The 17,984-nt window shown below is 38.8% G+C and overlaps 1 protein-coding gene across 1 annotated transcript in view; it reads left to right on the top strand.

The window, feature by feature from the left end:
• LOC111233853 (contactin-associated protein-like 4) overlaps positions 1–17,333 on the top strand; it is a 128,481-nt gene extending 111,148 nt beyond the window's left edge. Inside the window, exons 19-24 of the mRNA XM_022761754.1 lie at positions 2,404–2,628; positions 4,398–4,531; positions 6,631–6,718; positions 9,868–10,086; positions 11,693–11,764; positions 13,594–17,333. Of these exons, the coding sequence (XP_022617475.1) occupies positions 2,404–2,628; positions 4,398–4,531; positions 6,631–6,718; positions 9,868–10,086; positions 11,693–11,764; positions 13,594–13,793 (938 nt within the window). The 3' untranslated portion in view covers positions 13,794–17,333. The remainder of the gene's footprint in view (positions 1–2,403; positions 2,629–4,397; positions 4,532–6,630; positions 6,719–9,867; positions 10,087–11,692; positions 11,765–13,593) is intronic.
• Positions 17,334–17,984: the final 651 nt, after the last annotated feature.

The raw sequence follows: 17,984 nt of genomic DNA, 5'->3' as shown, positions 1-17,984 counted from the left end.
CACAGTGGCTTTATCAGTGCTTTGATTTTTTTTTCACTGAAAACCGCTGCCTGTTAGAAACGAGTTGATGAGAACACTGTGACTGAACCAGAACTCTAAAGGTGTCACATAACCAAAACAACAAGCTTAAAGAGTTGAGAATTTGTCACTACAAGGATTCCTTGAAATCATAGTCATTTAATTCATCATTAATATAAAAATATATTAGTGGAGCTTTAGTTAATGTCAGATTACCTCTCATTACTGTTACTTCTCTTGAATGAACAACTGCAGCATCATCTACCTCTCCACTGTTGATATATGCTGAAAATACTGGTAACAGTCAAATTATTGCCAAAATATTGTTTAAATACTGATCTTCCCACTCGATCTTTATGCATAACCTTTTTGAGGCTCATATTTATCTTTGTGAATGTTGAAGTGCCTGCTTCTTCGATTTCCATTAGTTAGAACCTTTCTATCCAAAATCACTGACACACAAATGTCCGGCTCGTTTGTTGGGAGTGGTTTACTGATAGGCTTCAAACATGTCTGTCAAACAATTATTACTTAAATAAACCAAATACCAGACTCAAGACAGCCAGTTCTTCTGACCACTGGAAGAGCAAAAGACTCTGACGTTCACAACACAATGAATATGTGAAACTGATCACTTCCAAAATCAAATTCAACAAATGTGAAAGATGAAAGTACAAACTTTGTACAGCCGAGGAGACTTTTTAATGCGTAAACATGGTAAAGTATTTGATATTCAACAGATGGATTTTGAGTGGAGTAAGCTTCAATGGTGCCATCTGCCTTGACCTCCCTCTAGGAGACCTGTCCAACCACTTTACAACATGCTGCACTGTGTCATTTCATGCCTCCGTCCCCTCACCTCTGCTTTACACTTACTGTAGTTAGTTTATATATCTCAGCAGCCAAGGTTACAGCTGTTTTGATTGTGTGTGTCAGCTTGTACTTCCTTTGAGGGGAGAACAAAAGAGTCAGCGCAGGAACATTCCTGACTTCTAATGACTGTTTTACAAAACATAGGCAGTTATAATTTTGAAGCTCATACAGAAATAAAAATGAGTGTGAGTGTGAGTAACAGCAGCCTCCATGTATGGGCTTTTATCTGCTGCTGTTTAAAGTTTAAGGGCTTTTACTGCACTTAACACTCATCATGAAGTACTTAGCTGCCATGTGACATCAAAGGTCTGATGCTGTTTAATGTGTCGGTGTCTATTTTAGTCATTTGTTTGATGTTAACTCTGTGACAATGTGTCATCACATTGATCTTTTAGCCCTCCATGAGTTCAATAACTTAAGTGAGTTCAGCCGTCTCTACTTTTTGAAAAGGACTCTCTTAACCCTCCAACTACCAAATACTGATATCTACTGTACATATTCATCTTCCCTGTCATGTTGATACACACTTTGTCAATTCATTTTGAGTCACATTAACTCCCTCTAACTGTGTTACATATCTTAAAAAGTCATCTCTGTTTCCTGGTGGTAAACTAAAGCAAGAACTCAGCAGTCCTCAAGACTGTTTTCTGTAATTAGAAATGACTAAAACATTTCAACCTGGTGCAGATATTTTGAGAACAGCTTTTTATTCTCTCACTAACTAATGGAAAGTTGTGTGGATGTCACAGCCTCCCTAGGAAGTTAATTAAAGTTTCAAAACTCAAACAATCTAAATATACTGTATGTACATTTAGTGGCAAAATTTAGCATCTTGAGGCATCCAGAAAAAAAGTGTTTCAAAGCAGAGTGTGTCATGTAGAGTAGAAACTCATTCTCTAGTCCTGGTTAATGCTTTAGCCATATGAGAGAAGATTAACCAGTGACATTATTGGAAATTGAAGAATTGTTGAAGCCATTAAAAGATGCTTCTGAAATATGATAATTTTCTTTCTTTTCTCTGTTTCTGGAACAAAATGAATCCCTTTGGGCTCTGCCTTTTGATCAGTATTACTGTCATCAATTTTGAAATTTTGTGGACTAAAGAACTACATGAGTAATGGAAGAAAAACATGATCATATGATTTAGTGTTTTGAAAGATGGCATCAAGGTGACATTTTCATTTTTAAAACAGCATATAAACGGGCTAGGCTTCTCCAGGCTGCACGTAAGCAAACATTTTTGTCTGGGATTGATTTTTTAACACCAATGTTACTTGGACCCACTACAAAAATATTTTGTATAAAGTAATTATACATCAAGTTGTTTGTAATGTATGGAAAATGTCTGATTGCCATTTAATGCTTCAGAATATGTCATCTGTAATCACAGTTAAGATTATGATATCTTTAGAGAGACTGTCATGTAATGTTGCAATTTAACTATTCACTACACACTTAAAACTCTGTTTGTCAGCAAAATAATGAATCTGTAAATCATTTATCTCTTTCCAGAGGTGTCGGCCATCTTTAAGTCAGGGACATCCGTCAGCTACACCTTCAAGGAGCCGTACGAGTTAATCAGGAACAGCAGCGCCCTGCCGTCCTCCATTTACTCTGACATGACGCTGAGAGGAGAGAACGTCTCTCTGAGCTTCAGGACGAACCAGAGTCCGGCTCTGCTGCTCTACGTCACCTCCTACTACAGAGAGTACCTGGCCCTGCTCATCAACAAGCACGGTGAGCAGGACATAGGGCTTTTATTTTGACGGTTGTTTGTTTGGTTGGTGTTCAGACCTGAGGTGGAGTGGCCTGTTTTAAATGTAATTCTTCTTCCTTTTTAATGGCGTCATGAACTCTTGTTTTGTTTTCCCTGGGAGCTTTTTATACATCATTTTAATGCTTCATGTAGAACTTTTGTACTTAAAGTTTCTCCTCCTCTTTATCTAAGTTTCTAAGAAGTTTAGTGCTCATCCCTCCTCCTCCTTTCTTCACCTACTGTACAATTTTCCTCTCATCCTGTTTTTACCCAGTCTTACCTCTAATTACTCCCTTTTGCCTTTTGTTCGCTCCTCTCCTTTTTATCTACTGTTTTCAAATCTCAGATTATGAGTCTCTTGGAGAGTTTCCTTTTCGTCTTTCCTTGTCTTCCTCCCTCAACTTTTTTTAGTGACTTTCCTCTCCTCACATCTCCTCCCAGCCTCTCATCTTACCTCCCCTCCCCTCTCCATCTCATCATCTCTCTCCCATTCCTGTCATCTCCTCATGATATCGACCTCTCCTCCTCCTCCTCTCCCTCTCTCCTTCCTCCTCGTCCTTTGCTCTACAGCTTTACCAGATCTATCAGGATCTGTCAGACCTTTCCTCTCTCTGGATTCACCCCGTCAGCCTCTACTGCCTTTTAATCTGTCCAGCTGGGCCGGCTATTGTGTTTTGTCTCCGGCTGAAAAAAGAAAGTGCTCTCTGGTTTTACCGGTGAGACCTGATGAGTGATGCTGAGGGAATAAAGGTTTGGTGGGATGTTAATGTAGCCGGTCAATGTGCTGCTGAATAAAACAGCAGAAAACTCACTCATGTGTTTTAGAAACTTTTGAGTCAAATAATTATGTTGAGAGTTTGGCTTTTAAGAGTAGTAGGAGGCCCTTTGAATTTTAAATTACATTTTCACCGTCCAGGAGTCTAATAAAACCGGCACTTGCTGCTAGATTAGCTGTAAATGGATTTTTTTTTGGTGTTAATGACTCAAAGCTGAAGGACAGCAGAGCGTTAAGGTTTCGTGGTGACCGTGGACTGGTCAGGTAAATGTTCTTAAACTGAAGCGTCCAATTCAATCCCTGAGAGCTTTCTCTTGTTTCCCCTGAGATGGCGTATTTCTTCTTACCCTTGACTGCAGTTATGCCTCCTCAGCCCAAACAAAACCTTTTTACTCAAGGCTTCTTCTCAAGAGTAAATAAAGAGCAGCAGCAGGTATCTGGAGGTCCTTCTACACATTCTCTGTACCTGTGTAGAAAAACAGTTAGTGAGTTGTAATCACAAGCTTTTTAATTTAGTTATATTTTTATCAGTTTTGGTTTACTTTTAAAATACTTTTTTTTCCCTCTCCTTTCGCTGAACTCTGAAAACATCAGAGGGTTTTTGTTAAATCTGCACTTGAACATTAGGAGAATTATTTAGATTTAATTAGATTAGTTCTGTTATTGATAGGGAATTAGCTCTTATCCCCTTAATATAAAATAAATTCTTAGTTAACAGAGCGACCGCTTCTTTAAAATATTCAGATTTATCTTTGAAGGATTAAAAACGTGTTTATCCTTTTAGCCAAGATTACGAGGCAGAACAAGGCCATTCTCAGGAGGAGAAAACTTTACCTAGAAAGTAGCATGTTTGAAATGATGGTGATGTTTTAAACTGAAATCGTGGTTCTGAATGTTATGTTTTCATCTGAAATGCAACCCCCTGGTTTCATGTGTGTTGTGTGTGTCTCTTGTCTGTGTGTGTTGTGTGTGAAGATGAGCTGGAGGTGCGGTACAAGCTGGACAGCAGCAGAGAAGCTGAAGTGTTGAGGAGCAGAGTGAGGAGTCTGGCCAACGGACAACTTCACACTGTGACCATCAGGAGACTGACGGACTCCGTGTCTGTGCAGGTAACACACACATGACAGTGATTATTTATACTCTTTATAAGTTTATAATGTATATGTCCATCAGTTAAAGTCATTAAGCAGTTTTTTTTTTTACCACTAGGGTTCATAAAAACTCAAAAGAAAATGTGTTAGTATACAAAACAAAATTGTTTTGGCTCATGTGTTTGCAAACATTTATGTGGACATCCAACAGACTTAGAGTATTATTTCTGGCCATCTTACATATGTAAATCCAGCATTCATTCTCCTTTTGGCTTTGGTTTGGTCTCCATGATCCAGCTCAACAAAATATCTGGCTTTGTAGCTGCACTTTCTTCACCAGCCTCCCATTAACTTTGCCTGTCTGCTGTCTGGAACTGGGCAGGAAACATTAGCTCAACTTGTCTTAGGTGATTTGCCAGAAGCAGCCACCTACCAAGAAATGAGAGCTCTGGAAAGCTGCAAAGTCGAGTGTTAGTTCTTAGTGCATCCAGCACTGAAAGTAGCTGCTTCACATTTCACAAGGTCAATTCCTAATAACTATGATATGAAAGATATAACTTAATGCAGATTTCAAGACAGGAAATGTCCAGTCTTACACTACAGAACCACTGTAGGACGGACTACAGAAATGTCTCTGCTTGAGGGCCTTTTGAATAATGTAATCTGTTAGCATGAGAATATTTCAGACACATATTGCTTCCATCTATCTGACTGAATAAATATGCTTCAACTTTAATCAGTACATCTGCCAACAACAGACAAATAATCATGCAACTCACTCACAGTTACTGTGGCCTGATAGCACTTTAGTAACACTTTAATTTAAGATTTATAAGCAGTATATGGACATTTGATAAATGGTTTATAACACACTATAATGTACCTGTTCACAGACATATTTAAATATTAATTAATCCACACTTTCAGAAAACTTCTCCTATGAAGAGATACTTTATATTACAGCTTCGTTTTACTCTGTTATCATTAATAATATGTTTATGCAGCAGCCTCCACGTGTGGGTAGAAGAATAATATTTGTGGACAAATACATCTATAAACATATAGTGTGCGGTAAACCCTGTACTAAATGTTTATATTCTGATTATAAATGCTAAATAGGAGGACTAGTTAAGTGTTACCATATGTTTTTGGGCTTCCCATCTGTTTCATCTGAACTTACACACACAGATTTGTACATTGTGTTGTATGTTGGCCTGCGAGTGTTATAAAGCCACAGCTGCTGCGCTTGTGTTTTGCTCTCTGCTTTCACGCTGCAGCGTGTGTAGACAACATGTAAAGATGCTTAACATGAACTTTTTTTTCCCATGTCGCCAATCTCAAGGGTAAATTCAAGGATGCACATACAGATGCACACACTGGCAGTCCCATCTACCACACTTTGTGTACTGTGTATTGTGATATTCCCCTTTATAATAAAACCTCAGTCAGCATTTTACTTTCAGTTCAGCCACCAGCAGCTGCTGTCCTGGACGCAGCCACAGCAGGTCACCAGGGACAGACTCCACATTAAAACAGCTCCAGATGAAATATGAAGCATCTTAATCGTATCTGGATCTACTGAATCTCTTATCTTGTTAACAGAAGCTTCAGATGATATATGAGGTTAACCTCATCCAACCAGTTTCCAGCAGCCTGAACGTCTGTATAATTATCAACACAATGAGATAAATAACAAGGTGACCTCGTCTTGCATGGGTGCCGCCTCCTGAGTCACTGTTGTTGGGCTCCAGTGAAATATGAGGCGCATCTCATCTTATCATTTTCCATTATACTGAATCATTTTATCTTTAGGAGCATGCTGAGAAGGCATAACATGGCATCTCAACGAAGATGTGAAAGATATCGCAACAAACATTTACAATAGATTTACATAAAAACTGGTCCCCAAAAGATAAATCCTAATGTTTCTGGTGCACATTTATACTCCCCACAGAATGGACTCTTCATGAGCTTTTCTTTGTTCTGTTCTCAGGCCAAATTTCATCTTTACATGGAAGATATCTACTGCTGAGATTTTATGATGCTACACTTAGAGACTGGTATTAGAAAACAAAGTTTGAAGGAAATTAATTCAAGAAATGATTCTCTTCTTTCAGATTAACCAAAATGCCAGAGAGGACTTCAACCTGACATCTGACGGAGAATTCAACGCTATCAAGTCTCTGGCGTTGGGCAGAGTGCACGGTAAGTGAGGAGGAAGTACAGTAAGAGCAGAGACAAGGCCAGAAGTCAAAATATAAGAACTACTTTAGCATGAAGCTGGATCCACCCACATATGGTAGCTCTCTATTATATTTGTATTTAATTTCATAAGAGTTCAGGGTTTAGGATTAAGAGTCTAAAATAAAAGTGATGTACAGGAGGTCATATGGCAGCTGCAGGGACTGAACATAAGCTATTGATGATAAAGAATATCTAATAAGAAGTAGACCAAACAATAACCTACTAAACAAGACAAAAAAGAAATGTCTGGATCAAGTGTGATTTTGTCGTGATTTTCTAAAAGACTATATTCGGCTCAGCTACACTTGTAAGTTCTTGTCTTAATGTGAAACTAATGTAAGTTGTGTTCGTCAATTTTCTTTCTGTCCATATTTGAACTGTAGATCTAAGTGACACAACATAAACTTAACAAATTTAATGCATCTGTTATTTTGTAGTTTCCAAATTGTCCAGTGAGGATTATTAAACAATATGATAACATTATTTTCCTATTTGTATTGAAAGAAAAATTTGGTAATTCCTCATGAGTTAAAATCAGATAACTAATGATAATAGCAAAATCCAGATCCAAATCTGATTAAAATGCTTTCTTACTCCCCCAACTTTGCATATTTTACTTCAAGTAATACTAGACCAATGCTGGTTTCAAGCTAGATGTCCTTGTCCTCGGATGTCCACCTTTCACTTTCTATCATAACCAGGGGAGATAAATAAAGGAGAACAAAATGATAGCCAGCTTTAAGAAGCCTTTGGACAAGTATGAATGTGTTCAGAATCAGAGAATGCAGAGTTAAACCAGGAGGATGCGCTCCTGTAACGCACCTGCACAGATCTGAAGCCTGGAAAGAAAGATCCTCCCCCTCTAAGAAGGTTAAACCACATCTTCATTGAGCTGCTGTTTTAAGTCCTGGACAGGGACGTGTAACAGAGTCGGAGTGAAACAGTAATTGGCTCTGTCATGACTTATTCATGGTCTCTCTGAGCGGATCCATCAGAGACACACTCAGATATAAGCTGTTAATAACATGAGGGGCTGAGAGGCCGCAGGCGGCAGTCACAGCTCTCTGATGAAACCGAGTCACAGCAACACACTGTCAATTTGAAAGGAAGCAACCAGGCTATTAGTCGTAAAACATGAGTCAGATATTTGAAATAGCCTTCACCAGATGCATCCATCAGGTGACACCAAATACTGACCATGAGAAAATGATTAATTTGCACAGATATAGAATATATCTGTAAGTGTTGATTTGTTTTATTCAAGCACCCCTTTACTATAACATATACTGTATATAAACGTGTGCAGTGTAAGAAAACATGCACTAGTGTATGTTAGTGTCATGTGGGATTCTAAATTAAGTTTTCAAAGATTTATTTATTTATTTATTTCTGTTTTAGAAGAATTCAGGAGATTTTCAGTCAGTTCCGAACATGCATGTATTTTAATTTATTCATTTCCTGGGATTTTTGCTCTGCTGGTGCAGGAAAAATGTAATTACTTGCATTTCTGAGCATAAAAATTAAATTTTCATTGGCTGCTTTATTTCCAAAGGTTAGTCTTCGGTTTTGGCCTTTAAATATCAATATGTGAGAAAATCTAGCGTTAGATAGTTTAGTAACAAATACCAATTCTCTGATTATCTTTTGTCTTTTTGGATGTAAATCCTCAGTGAGTAACTCAGTGGGTGTAGCACAGTGTGTTTGAACCCCGGTCCTCATCTCTGTCAAACCAGAGGAGGCAGAGAGTCAGATCAGGATCAGAAAAGCAGCAGGAAAGTGGATTTTCCGTCGTTCCCTGCCAACCCTATCATCCATCAGCCTAACTAATGGACCCGGAAGGAATACAGAGAGACGGAGAGGGGGAGAGAGGTGATGGAGTGAGGGGTGGATCAGCTGAGCGGAGCTTACAGGCTGCAGTAATGTTTCGCTCTCGTCAACATGCAGATGTGTCCCGGTAAAAACCATAGTCACCTCTCAGTCATCTGACAGTGATGCAGCCGGTTTCTGTGGTAATGTTGTTTTTCCACAGCTGCCGTTTACACTGCTGTGAAGGAGTGGAGGTGAATAATGAAGGGATTTAAGTCAATAAAATGAACAGATAGAGGGTGAGAGTGCACATCTGTCTCGTGGAGTGATAGATGGAGACTGGAGGCTGAAATCACTGACAGTCTGTCTACTGTAATGAGGGTGTGTGAGGTTATGTGTGTGTGCTAATGATTAGAATCAATGTACTGCCACTGTTCTCCTACTGTGATAACAGGATGGTGTGCAGCTGAGTCAATGTACCTGTCAGTGTATGACATGATCCATCGGGCCAAATCATTCTAACTATTGAGTGTAGCCTCTAGGTGAAAGGTCAAAAGTTCAGTTACCAATACAGATAAATTCTACTTCATTCTTGAGCGCTGTCTTAGTTATTTAAGGGTTCCAGTTAGCTAACCTGTGCTCTGGAAAGCGTTGCAAATTTCCTCCTGTCAGTGTCTCAAATTATGATGCAGGTCACTGCACTTGCATTCAATAAATTGTCTTACATTTTGAAAAATACGGTTATTCATTATCTTGCCAAACAGATGAGAAGATCAATACCACTCTCATGTCTGTCCAGCAAATAGGATGACAGTGCCAGCAGCCAATTAGCATAGCTTAGCATAAAGACTGGAAACAGGGGGAAACAGCTAGCCAGGCGATGAAATAATCCAGTATGTAACCCCTGTGAAACCACAATGTGTCGACATAACACTTGAACAAACAATATGAGTTAAGAGGCACTAGTAGGCAGATTTTGATACTTTGGACAAAGCCAGACTAGTTTTTAAGCTAAGCTTAGCTAACCAGCTGCTGGCTCTAGCCTCATATTAAGTGTATAGATATCAAAATATTTTGTCTTCTTGTCTCTTCTTGTTTGCATTAGATTATTAAACTTGTTTAAACGTAAAATATTATATAATTTTTTTGCAGCGATACACGTGACAAGAGAGAAGAAAGAAGTCTGACAGGTGGATTACATGGTTGTCTCAAGAGAAACTACACAAGACAAAAACAAAACTTTTTTCTTTTTTTTTAATTCTGTTACTTGATATAAAACTTCCTTCTCATTTTTCTCTCTTCAGATTCTGCAGAGTTGGATCCAGACCTGGCCAGGGTCGCGTCTCTCGGCTTTACCGGCTGTCTGTCCGTGGTCCACTTTAACTCCATCACTCCTCTGAAAGCTGCTCTGCTCCATCCAAACACCAGTCCTGTCGTCATCACTGGATCTTTAGTGCAGTCCAACTGTGGTTCCTCAGCTTCAGCCAATCCCTACACAGCAGAGAACACTCACCACCTGTCAGGTAAGAGGCTGGGCCCCAGTGGCTCCCTTGTTTTCTGTCCCGTTAAAAAACAGCATACAGGATGTCCCAAATTTTTTGCAATTTGCCCTTTAATAAAAGCCATAACACGCTGCTACACCAGAAAGACTTTAGGAAGTCAGGTGATGGTATAAAGAGCGACAAAGTCTGTGCAGGTAGTGGCGTTTGACTCCAGTTTGAAACCAAAGGTTGATTCTTTCTTATTTTTACACTTATTTCGTTAGTATTCCAAAAAAGATCATGGTTTGGCGGGGTACACCCTGGGCAGATCGCCAGTCCATCATGAGTATACTTTCAATATTCATTCCCTTTTTTTGGTCTCCATTAACTCCTGAGAGAAATATGTGGCTCTTTACCTGTTCACCAGCTTGTGTCTAACTGTGTCTGTCAGTTGTTTGGGGAGGAGCAGGTTGTGGACAGTGGGTTTTTAGAGCTTTTTGTTAACAATAAAATTGCAGGCTGGGCAGCTAACAGTGTTCTGACACTCATTCTAAAGATCTACAGATTGACACATAGTTATTATAAAAATATTGATTATAGCCTCTTTAAATAAAGTGAAAACCGGGAGCCGGGGGTCATCATTCCAGCACAGAGTATATATAATCAAGCTGCCATGTGTAGTCTGCTGCAACTTGGATGAGACAAGGTGCTTTCATACAGAATACACACAGGATGGTGAGTGGGACGGGGGTCAATAGGGGATAGTGAATCTTTGCCCCAGGGCCCCCTAAAGTTAATCTGACCATGGCTGTAAAGTTGTTTGAGTAAAAAAGGCTCCATTTTGCATCCCCAAAATGCACTGGAAGGAATTGGCTGGCTGTAAACTCCCTCATATCAACCATAGTACTGTAGTTCACAACCAAGAGGAGTTAAATTCATTCATTATTATTTGACAGCATAACTGATGAGAAAAGATATTCAGGGGATGTTTTTGCTTTCTTATTTTATATGTCACTACTTTTTGTTGTAAATGTTTCTGACCCTTTTTAACATTATGTTTAGGTAAATGTTTAATAGTAGGTTGGCTAACAAAAAGACAACAAAAGACTGAAATTAAATGTTGAACTGTCACCTTGAGAATAATGAGTGCATAGAAATCAGTGTGCATATGTCACATCCTTTTTCTCCCCTCTGTTTCTGTGTGTATATGTTCTTGGTGGGAGTAGCTTTTTCTGTGTAGTGTATAATGGGCTCATTAGGTATGTACACCTTGTTGAGGACACTCATGACAAAGTGCTTGATGAGATAATTAATTTGGACCACGGAGGGGAGTTTTCAGTGGCATTTCTTTCCTAGGACTGTTCTCATCCAGCTTCATGTTGCTGTAATAGAGCTGCTGCTTTAATCCCTGTCTGCTCTGGATGATGATGCTGTGATCATGTCTTTAAATTTCTGTTCTTGTCTCTGACCTGTTTATTTGCTCTTATTTTCTCTTATTCTCTTCTCATATTTCCTCTCTCATGTAATAATTTCTGCATTTCTGTCTTTGTCCACAACTTTCCTCTTCTAATTCTTTGAGCCCTTTGGTTTTTTCTTCTTGCCCCTATTCCCTTCTTTTTTTTTCTACCTTTTTCTTTCTCTGTTGTAGACCAGTCTGGTTCAGTGGGTTCAGGTCAACCTTTAGTCAATGCCATCAGGACTGACTCGGCTCTGATTGGAGGTACTGAACTGTTTCACCATCTCTCACTGTACTGAAACCTGTGTCATCTTGTTTCACTATGTTTGCATTGGACTTCTCTAAGAGTCAGAGATTACACTCAATGTTTAATTGATGACAGATATTCTGTTGAAAGCCAGCAAACGTGATGTGATGAACAAAAAAATTCTATCTGAAGAAAATAAAATGTTTTGCTCCTCTGCCCAGCCAGATTGATTCAGAGTATAGATCGAACGGTTCCTACAGTATAAGAGTGTAGATAGAAAAATAAAAGTCAAATGTCATTTAAAACTGTCCATTAAATCTCCGTGACTTTATGTCTCAGTGCACAAAGCACAGCTGAACTAATTAAACCTCTGCTGAAATGACTTGCTGATGGAGAAACTTTCACACTGTTATCTTCAAATGCGTGGACATTTTAAAACCAAAGTAATATAGTGCAAAATTAATTTCAGCCACATTCTGGAATTCCAATTAGACAAAACTTTCTCTGGATAATGAAATGTGCGGAATAGAGTCCAAATGTGTGAAATTCTGCTCGCTGTATGTTAAAGTTAGATTAGCCTCCGCTAGAACGACCAGGCCGCAGGGCGAAAGAACTGACATGGGAGGGAGAGATGGGCAGAAATCGTATAGCGACTTCACAGTCGCTTCACAAAGCTCTGTGACCAAAGACCACTTTGATAGATGTACTTTACAGAGATTCTGTGTGTCAGTCAGCAAAGCATCAAGACTTTCCAGGATTCAGCAATATGAACAACACACATCAAAATGTCACAGCTGAGCTACAATATGGACAAATGCACAGTTAACCACATTGGTATTTTGCATGTTTTAGCCCCTTTTCCCTTTAGTTTTAAATTGATTAAGTTAGTCAATACATCACAAATAACAACATGTTTGATTTTTATTTTGACAAAGGTAAGTAACTGTTGCATTGTAATGTTCAAAATGATTTGAAAAAATTACCTTACCTTAGTTTAATCTGACAAAAATTAAAGCTGAAAATGGTTGGAAAAAAGTTCTAAAATATTACGCTAAACACTGGGAAGTGGTTCTTTGTTAATTATATGTGAAATGGCATTACCTAAAAAGCCTAAATTTGCATGTTTCATTGATTGTATGTATAACAGCTCTTTTAATTGATGTTTTAATTTAATGTTGTTGTTTTACCTTAAATGTAGTTTATTGGGGGTAAAAACATAGTTATCTTAGCTTAGCACAAATAAAGCAGGAGAAAAAAGCTGGCTTAGCCAAGACTAAAAATAAATCTTCACAATGATCATGTGTACATGTATCAACTAGTAAGTTACCCAGCAATACATCCAAGAGTCCAGTAGTTGATTAAGAGTTAACAAAGTGTGTAAAGCTTACAACTGCGTCCAGCTGCTGCTGTTCAAGAAATAGCATAATTGCCTAAGATAACCGCTACCTTTTTAGCATTACTTCCTATATTTGTGCTAAGCTAGGCTAAACACATCCCAGAGCTACCTTTACTGAGTTCACAGAGATGAAATCGATATCAATATTCTCAGTATGAGAAACCAGACCACAGATACAGTATACTCTCAGTTGCCAGTTTATTAGGTACACCTAGCTAAAACTAATAAAGTCTAATACAATAGTCCTTCAGTTAATCAACCTAATGAAGGTTATTATGTTCAGTTTTTGTTGAAACTGTTTTAGAGTGGTGTTGATTATACTGTATGGTGGTGCTATTGAGTTGTATTGCATTAGTTGTTTCTACTATTGTGCAGGCTAAATAACAGACAAACATCTCTCTGAACAAAAATGTCTCAATATGCCAGAGTAAATGTCCTCTAACCCTGCAGGTGTGATAGCGGTGGTGATCTTTGTGGTTGTGACTGTCCTGGCGATAACTGCCAGATTCCTCTACCGGAGAAAAGAGACGTATAGAAATCAGGAAGTGAAGGGAGTCAAACAGGACGACAGCCAAGATTTTCCTTTCAACAACCAAACGACTGACTCCCAGGACGTCTCCAGTGAAAGCCGAAAGGAGTATTTCATTTAACTAAAGGCCTGGTGACCTGGTGAACTGGAGGACTTTTTGGAGCTGAGGGTGCAGACCGGGCGTGTCCAGGCACGCCTCAGGACTTCACACTGCACTCAGAGACACTTGAGACTTCACTGGTAGAAGTGGCTCTACAAAATGTGGAAGACAAAAAAAAGAACAATACACACAGTGTTGTCTTTTACTGTATGTATATACTGAAACAGTACTGGACTGAATATCCTTTCAGGAATTGTATATATAAAAAAAAAAATGTAAATGTTGGAATAATGTCTACAGTAATCTCTAGCTAATGTCACTCTGTCATACTGAAAGGGTAGAAGTACTCTGAAGGGAACTGATTTTGTTTTATGGATTCATTTACAGTGTTCAAAAACAGTTTTATTTCTTTATTGTGGTGAATCAGGGGACTTGGAATCATGACTGGAGTCATTTGGCTGATGCACATTTCTGTGAGGAAGAATGGATGTTTATGTAATTGGAAGTGGAAATGTTTGACCCTTAATTAGGCCCTCAGGAAAAGTACTTCAGTAAGAGCTGGTGTTTGGTGGTTCACTCGTGTGTGATGCCTTTCTGTTGTGCGCAGTGCTGTGGCGGGCATAACAGTATGTACTCGTTAGAGGCTGTACAGCCTTGAAAATCTGCTTAAGGGAAACCTGTGTGCGCTTGTACACTTGGAAAATTTACAAGTATTGTCAGAGTCCCTGCAGCCGACATACGCCTACCAAATGCCAGGATGTCTTTTTGATGATTTTCCAGCTCCAGTCAGCACATGAATTAAATATGTTCATGAGTGAATTACTTCCAGCAACATTGTGCTACCACAGAATTTTCGTGTTAGCAAGTGGCGTCTTCAAAGTCAACACAGTCTTACTCACTCCAGTCATGCACATCGCCATGAGCACATTGTGCATTTGTGCTGAAATGGTACACTGCAGTCTGGCAGCCACTGGTTGAGAGACTTAGAGACTTTTATACAGAAGGGATTGATTTTCTACTTCATTTCCATTTTTATTCTTTTTTTCTCATTCCTCTAACTGCAGCTCTTTCTTTCCTCTCATGACGTCTTCCCATTGTAACATGAAAGCACAACAAAAACAGGTAACAAAACTACATCCGTGAGAATTGAACTTTTTTTTTTAGTTTCCAATAGTTTGCGCGCTTTTCAGAAGCAGCTTGTTCACTTTAATATAAACGTTTTGTCCTCCCTGCTGCATGCCGCCTGCTGGGAGCTTCCTCCCCCAGCTCTCTGAACAGTGAAGCTTTTAACAGCGACAGCAGCGCAGGCTCTGTAACACTGTGGCTGTCTGTCACCTCGTTCACTGCACGCAGAGACAGTTAATGTGTTTTTGAAATGCTGCTTCGGTCTGACAGGTGGATTGTAACGCGATGGAAAGCAGTAAGATGATCAGAATGAGACCGCGAGATAATCCAAGAGACAGAGTGTCAGGCAGACATGGATGTAATGAAAACACATTCTGATATTAACACTGAAAATGAAGCAAATCCCTCCGTGTGATAATTCAGCTCATGTGTAAAGAGTGCTGCTGATGTAGGGAAGCCAAGAAGCAGAAAGAGCATCGACAGCAGCTGTTTATCAAACATACACCACCGTCTCTCTGCGAGACCCCAAAGCACAGATGGGATTTTAATGACAAAAGTTGCTAAAACTTCAAAGTGCATTATTCATCACTTTGTCTTTTCTTCTTTTTCCCCTCACCTCACAACAGCTGAGGCCACACATCCACATCCTTGATTCAAAAGACTTTATTCTCTGAAGAAGCAGTAGTGACTGTCCTCCAGCCTGCAGCAGAACTCACTACAGTGCAACACTTGATTGCAGAGAGGAACTCAAATGGTAATCTTGACAGCCGGATAATCTTTGCAGATTGAGCACAGCTGGAGGACACTGCATAAAAATATAGCAAAATAAAGATCCAGAGAAGAACATTTTAATTTTTCAGAGTGTCCATATAACATTAGCAGCAAGTCAATGATGTAAACAGTGATGTGTGCAAAGCAGCAAGGAAACATGTTTGACCTTAAACCTTGGTCTAGTGTCACTGTGAACAACTTTTTTGTTTTGTCAAACCACTTTCATCAACAGAACAAAAACTTTACAACAGTTCTACATTTGAACCCGCTTTATTCGCACCTGTAACCTGAACATTTTGGTTAATTTTGCATTTAAAGGATAAAGGCCTAGTCACACCAGAGAGTAACACAATAAAATGAATCCACATGTTTAAAGGCTCAGTGACATAGCAACTACTGGCAGGGTTAGTTTGTAAACTGCTCTCGAGCTAACATGCTAGCCAGCCGGGACATGTTAGCATTAGTCAGTCACAATAAGTTTCAGAGCTTCTTTCTATTTTTTAGGCACTGTGCTGTTTACTTCCCCTGGCATTTTGTTCTCAGTAACATCAATCATTTCATTCAATAAAGAGAAAAAAAGCTAATAAACTTTCTAATTACTTGCTAACTGTCAGCTAGCAAGCTTGTTAGCCACTAATGGGGCAGCAAGTTCACCCAGTTAATTCAAAAGAGGTATCAGTACTATCCACTCCCACTGTCTGCAAACTATTCCTCCTTTTTGGAGCAGCTTCTAATCTGTCAAAGGAGTTTAAATAAATCTCAAGGGTGTAATGCGGCTAATATGCTACAACAGCTTTCCCCATTTTGTCAGCACTGTCAAGATGGCATGTTATTGCTTAACAACACAAATTTGCGCTTCACCTTGCTCCCATGACTGACTCCATTAACCCTGGCAGTTTTTATTCATTTTTATTAAACATTAATTGATAACCTTAGCCATTTTGAATGCTGGTGTGACTAGGCCTTACGCTATTCTGAAATTTGCTTATTGTCATCAAATTCCATGAAAAAGACTAAAACAATAAATGGCTCTCACTAACAATATTATCTGTGTGGCCAAAACAATTCTTCATTAATATGAACACAGTCACACTGCAGTTTAATTTGAGTCAATTCCACATACACCGTCCTGCTGCAAGAAATACTATAGCACCAATTATGTATTAATCCAAAAATTAAAAATGGCCCCCTACAAATGCATTATTTCCTCCTTTTTAAGTAACTTTTGCAAAAAAACTACACTGCCCAGATGTTGGAATTACCGAGTTTTTTTATTCAATTAAACTATATATATGTGACCTGCTTTTAATATCTTTAAATATATCTTCAGTAGGAACCAGTAGGTTTAGGACCGAAGCTACAGAAAAGGTTACCTTGGAGATAACTGATTAATACATTATTGAATTTGGTCTTTTCATGGGATTTGTTTTGACAATGAGAAAAATGTTGAATAACTTCAGCTTTATCCTTTTAGGAGTGAATATTTTTGACTGACAATGTTCTAGTTTCTCTCTGACAATGCACTGGTTTAAAGTCGAAGTGTTGTCACTGTAACTGTAGTGTTGGTAAATAACAGTGATGTTGTGAGTGTGAGTGACTTGCCATAGAAATATACAGATTCTACTCATATTCTGGTTGTTTGATTATCGACAAAATCCTGTTGAATCCTGTAAGAAAATAAATAATCATAATTTTTTTAAAGATCCTGTTTTTCATTTTAGCTGGGGGGTTGATTCTTCTTTAAAGATGAATCACCAACTGGGTAATAGTTAAGAGGAGACTTCTTTCAGTTTGTTCTTACATTTGCATGACTGAAGGACTCTGCAGAAAGATGACAGATCTCCACAACAAAATAAAATAAAATTAACATTTGTTGAAGTAGGATGCTTAAAAAGAAATTAAAATTAAACCACTCATTTGTTTCTTTGTTTACAGTAACTGAAGCTGACACATAGCAAAGACTCCCCCTCAATGACCAGAACAATTTACATATATTTACATCTTTTATATTTGATACTTCAAACCGCAGTGTGGGAGGATACACATCCTTCACTACTGGCAGTTCTGGTGGCTATTAACATTCTGCAGATCAGACATGAGGGAAATATGTAGAGTTGTGAAGCATCCAGGAGCAGATGATGTCGAAGTGATTCTCTGCGAAGTCCCATTTAGCCCTTCTGCCTGTTTAAACATTCAGACGCCTGAGGTTACAAGATGATTCAGCTGCCTCAGATCAGTGATCCCCGTTTGATTCATTTAAGTCTCAGCTTATTGGTTGTGATCAGAGACAAGATGCGGAGCTCTCTGATGATCTTT

The sequence above is a fragment of the Seriola dumerili genome, unplaced genomic scaffold, assembly GCF_002260705.1.
Source record: "Seriola dumerili isolate Sdu_G_001 unplaced genomic scaffold, Sdu_1.0 BDQW01000432.1, whole genome shotgun sequence".
In the NCBI taxonomy this organism is placed as follows: Eukaryota; Metazoa; Chordata; class Actinopteri; order Carangiformes; family Carangidae; genus Seriola; species Seriola dumerili.
Note: the sequence above shows the minus strand (reverse complement) of the source record. Positions and strands in the feature narration are given on the sequence as shown.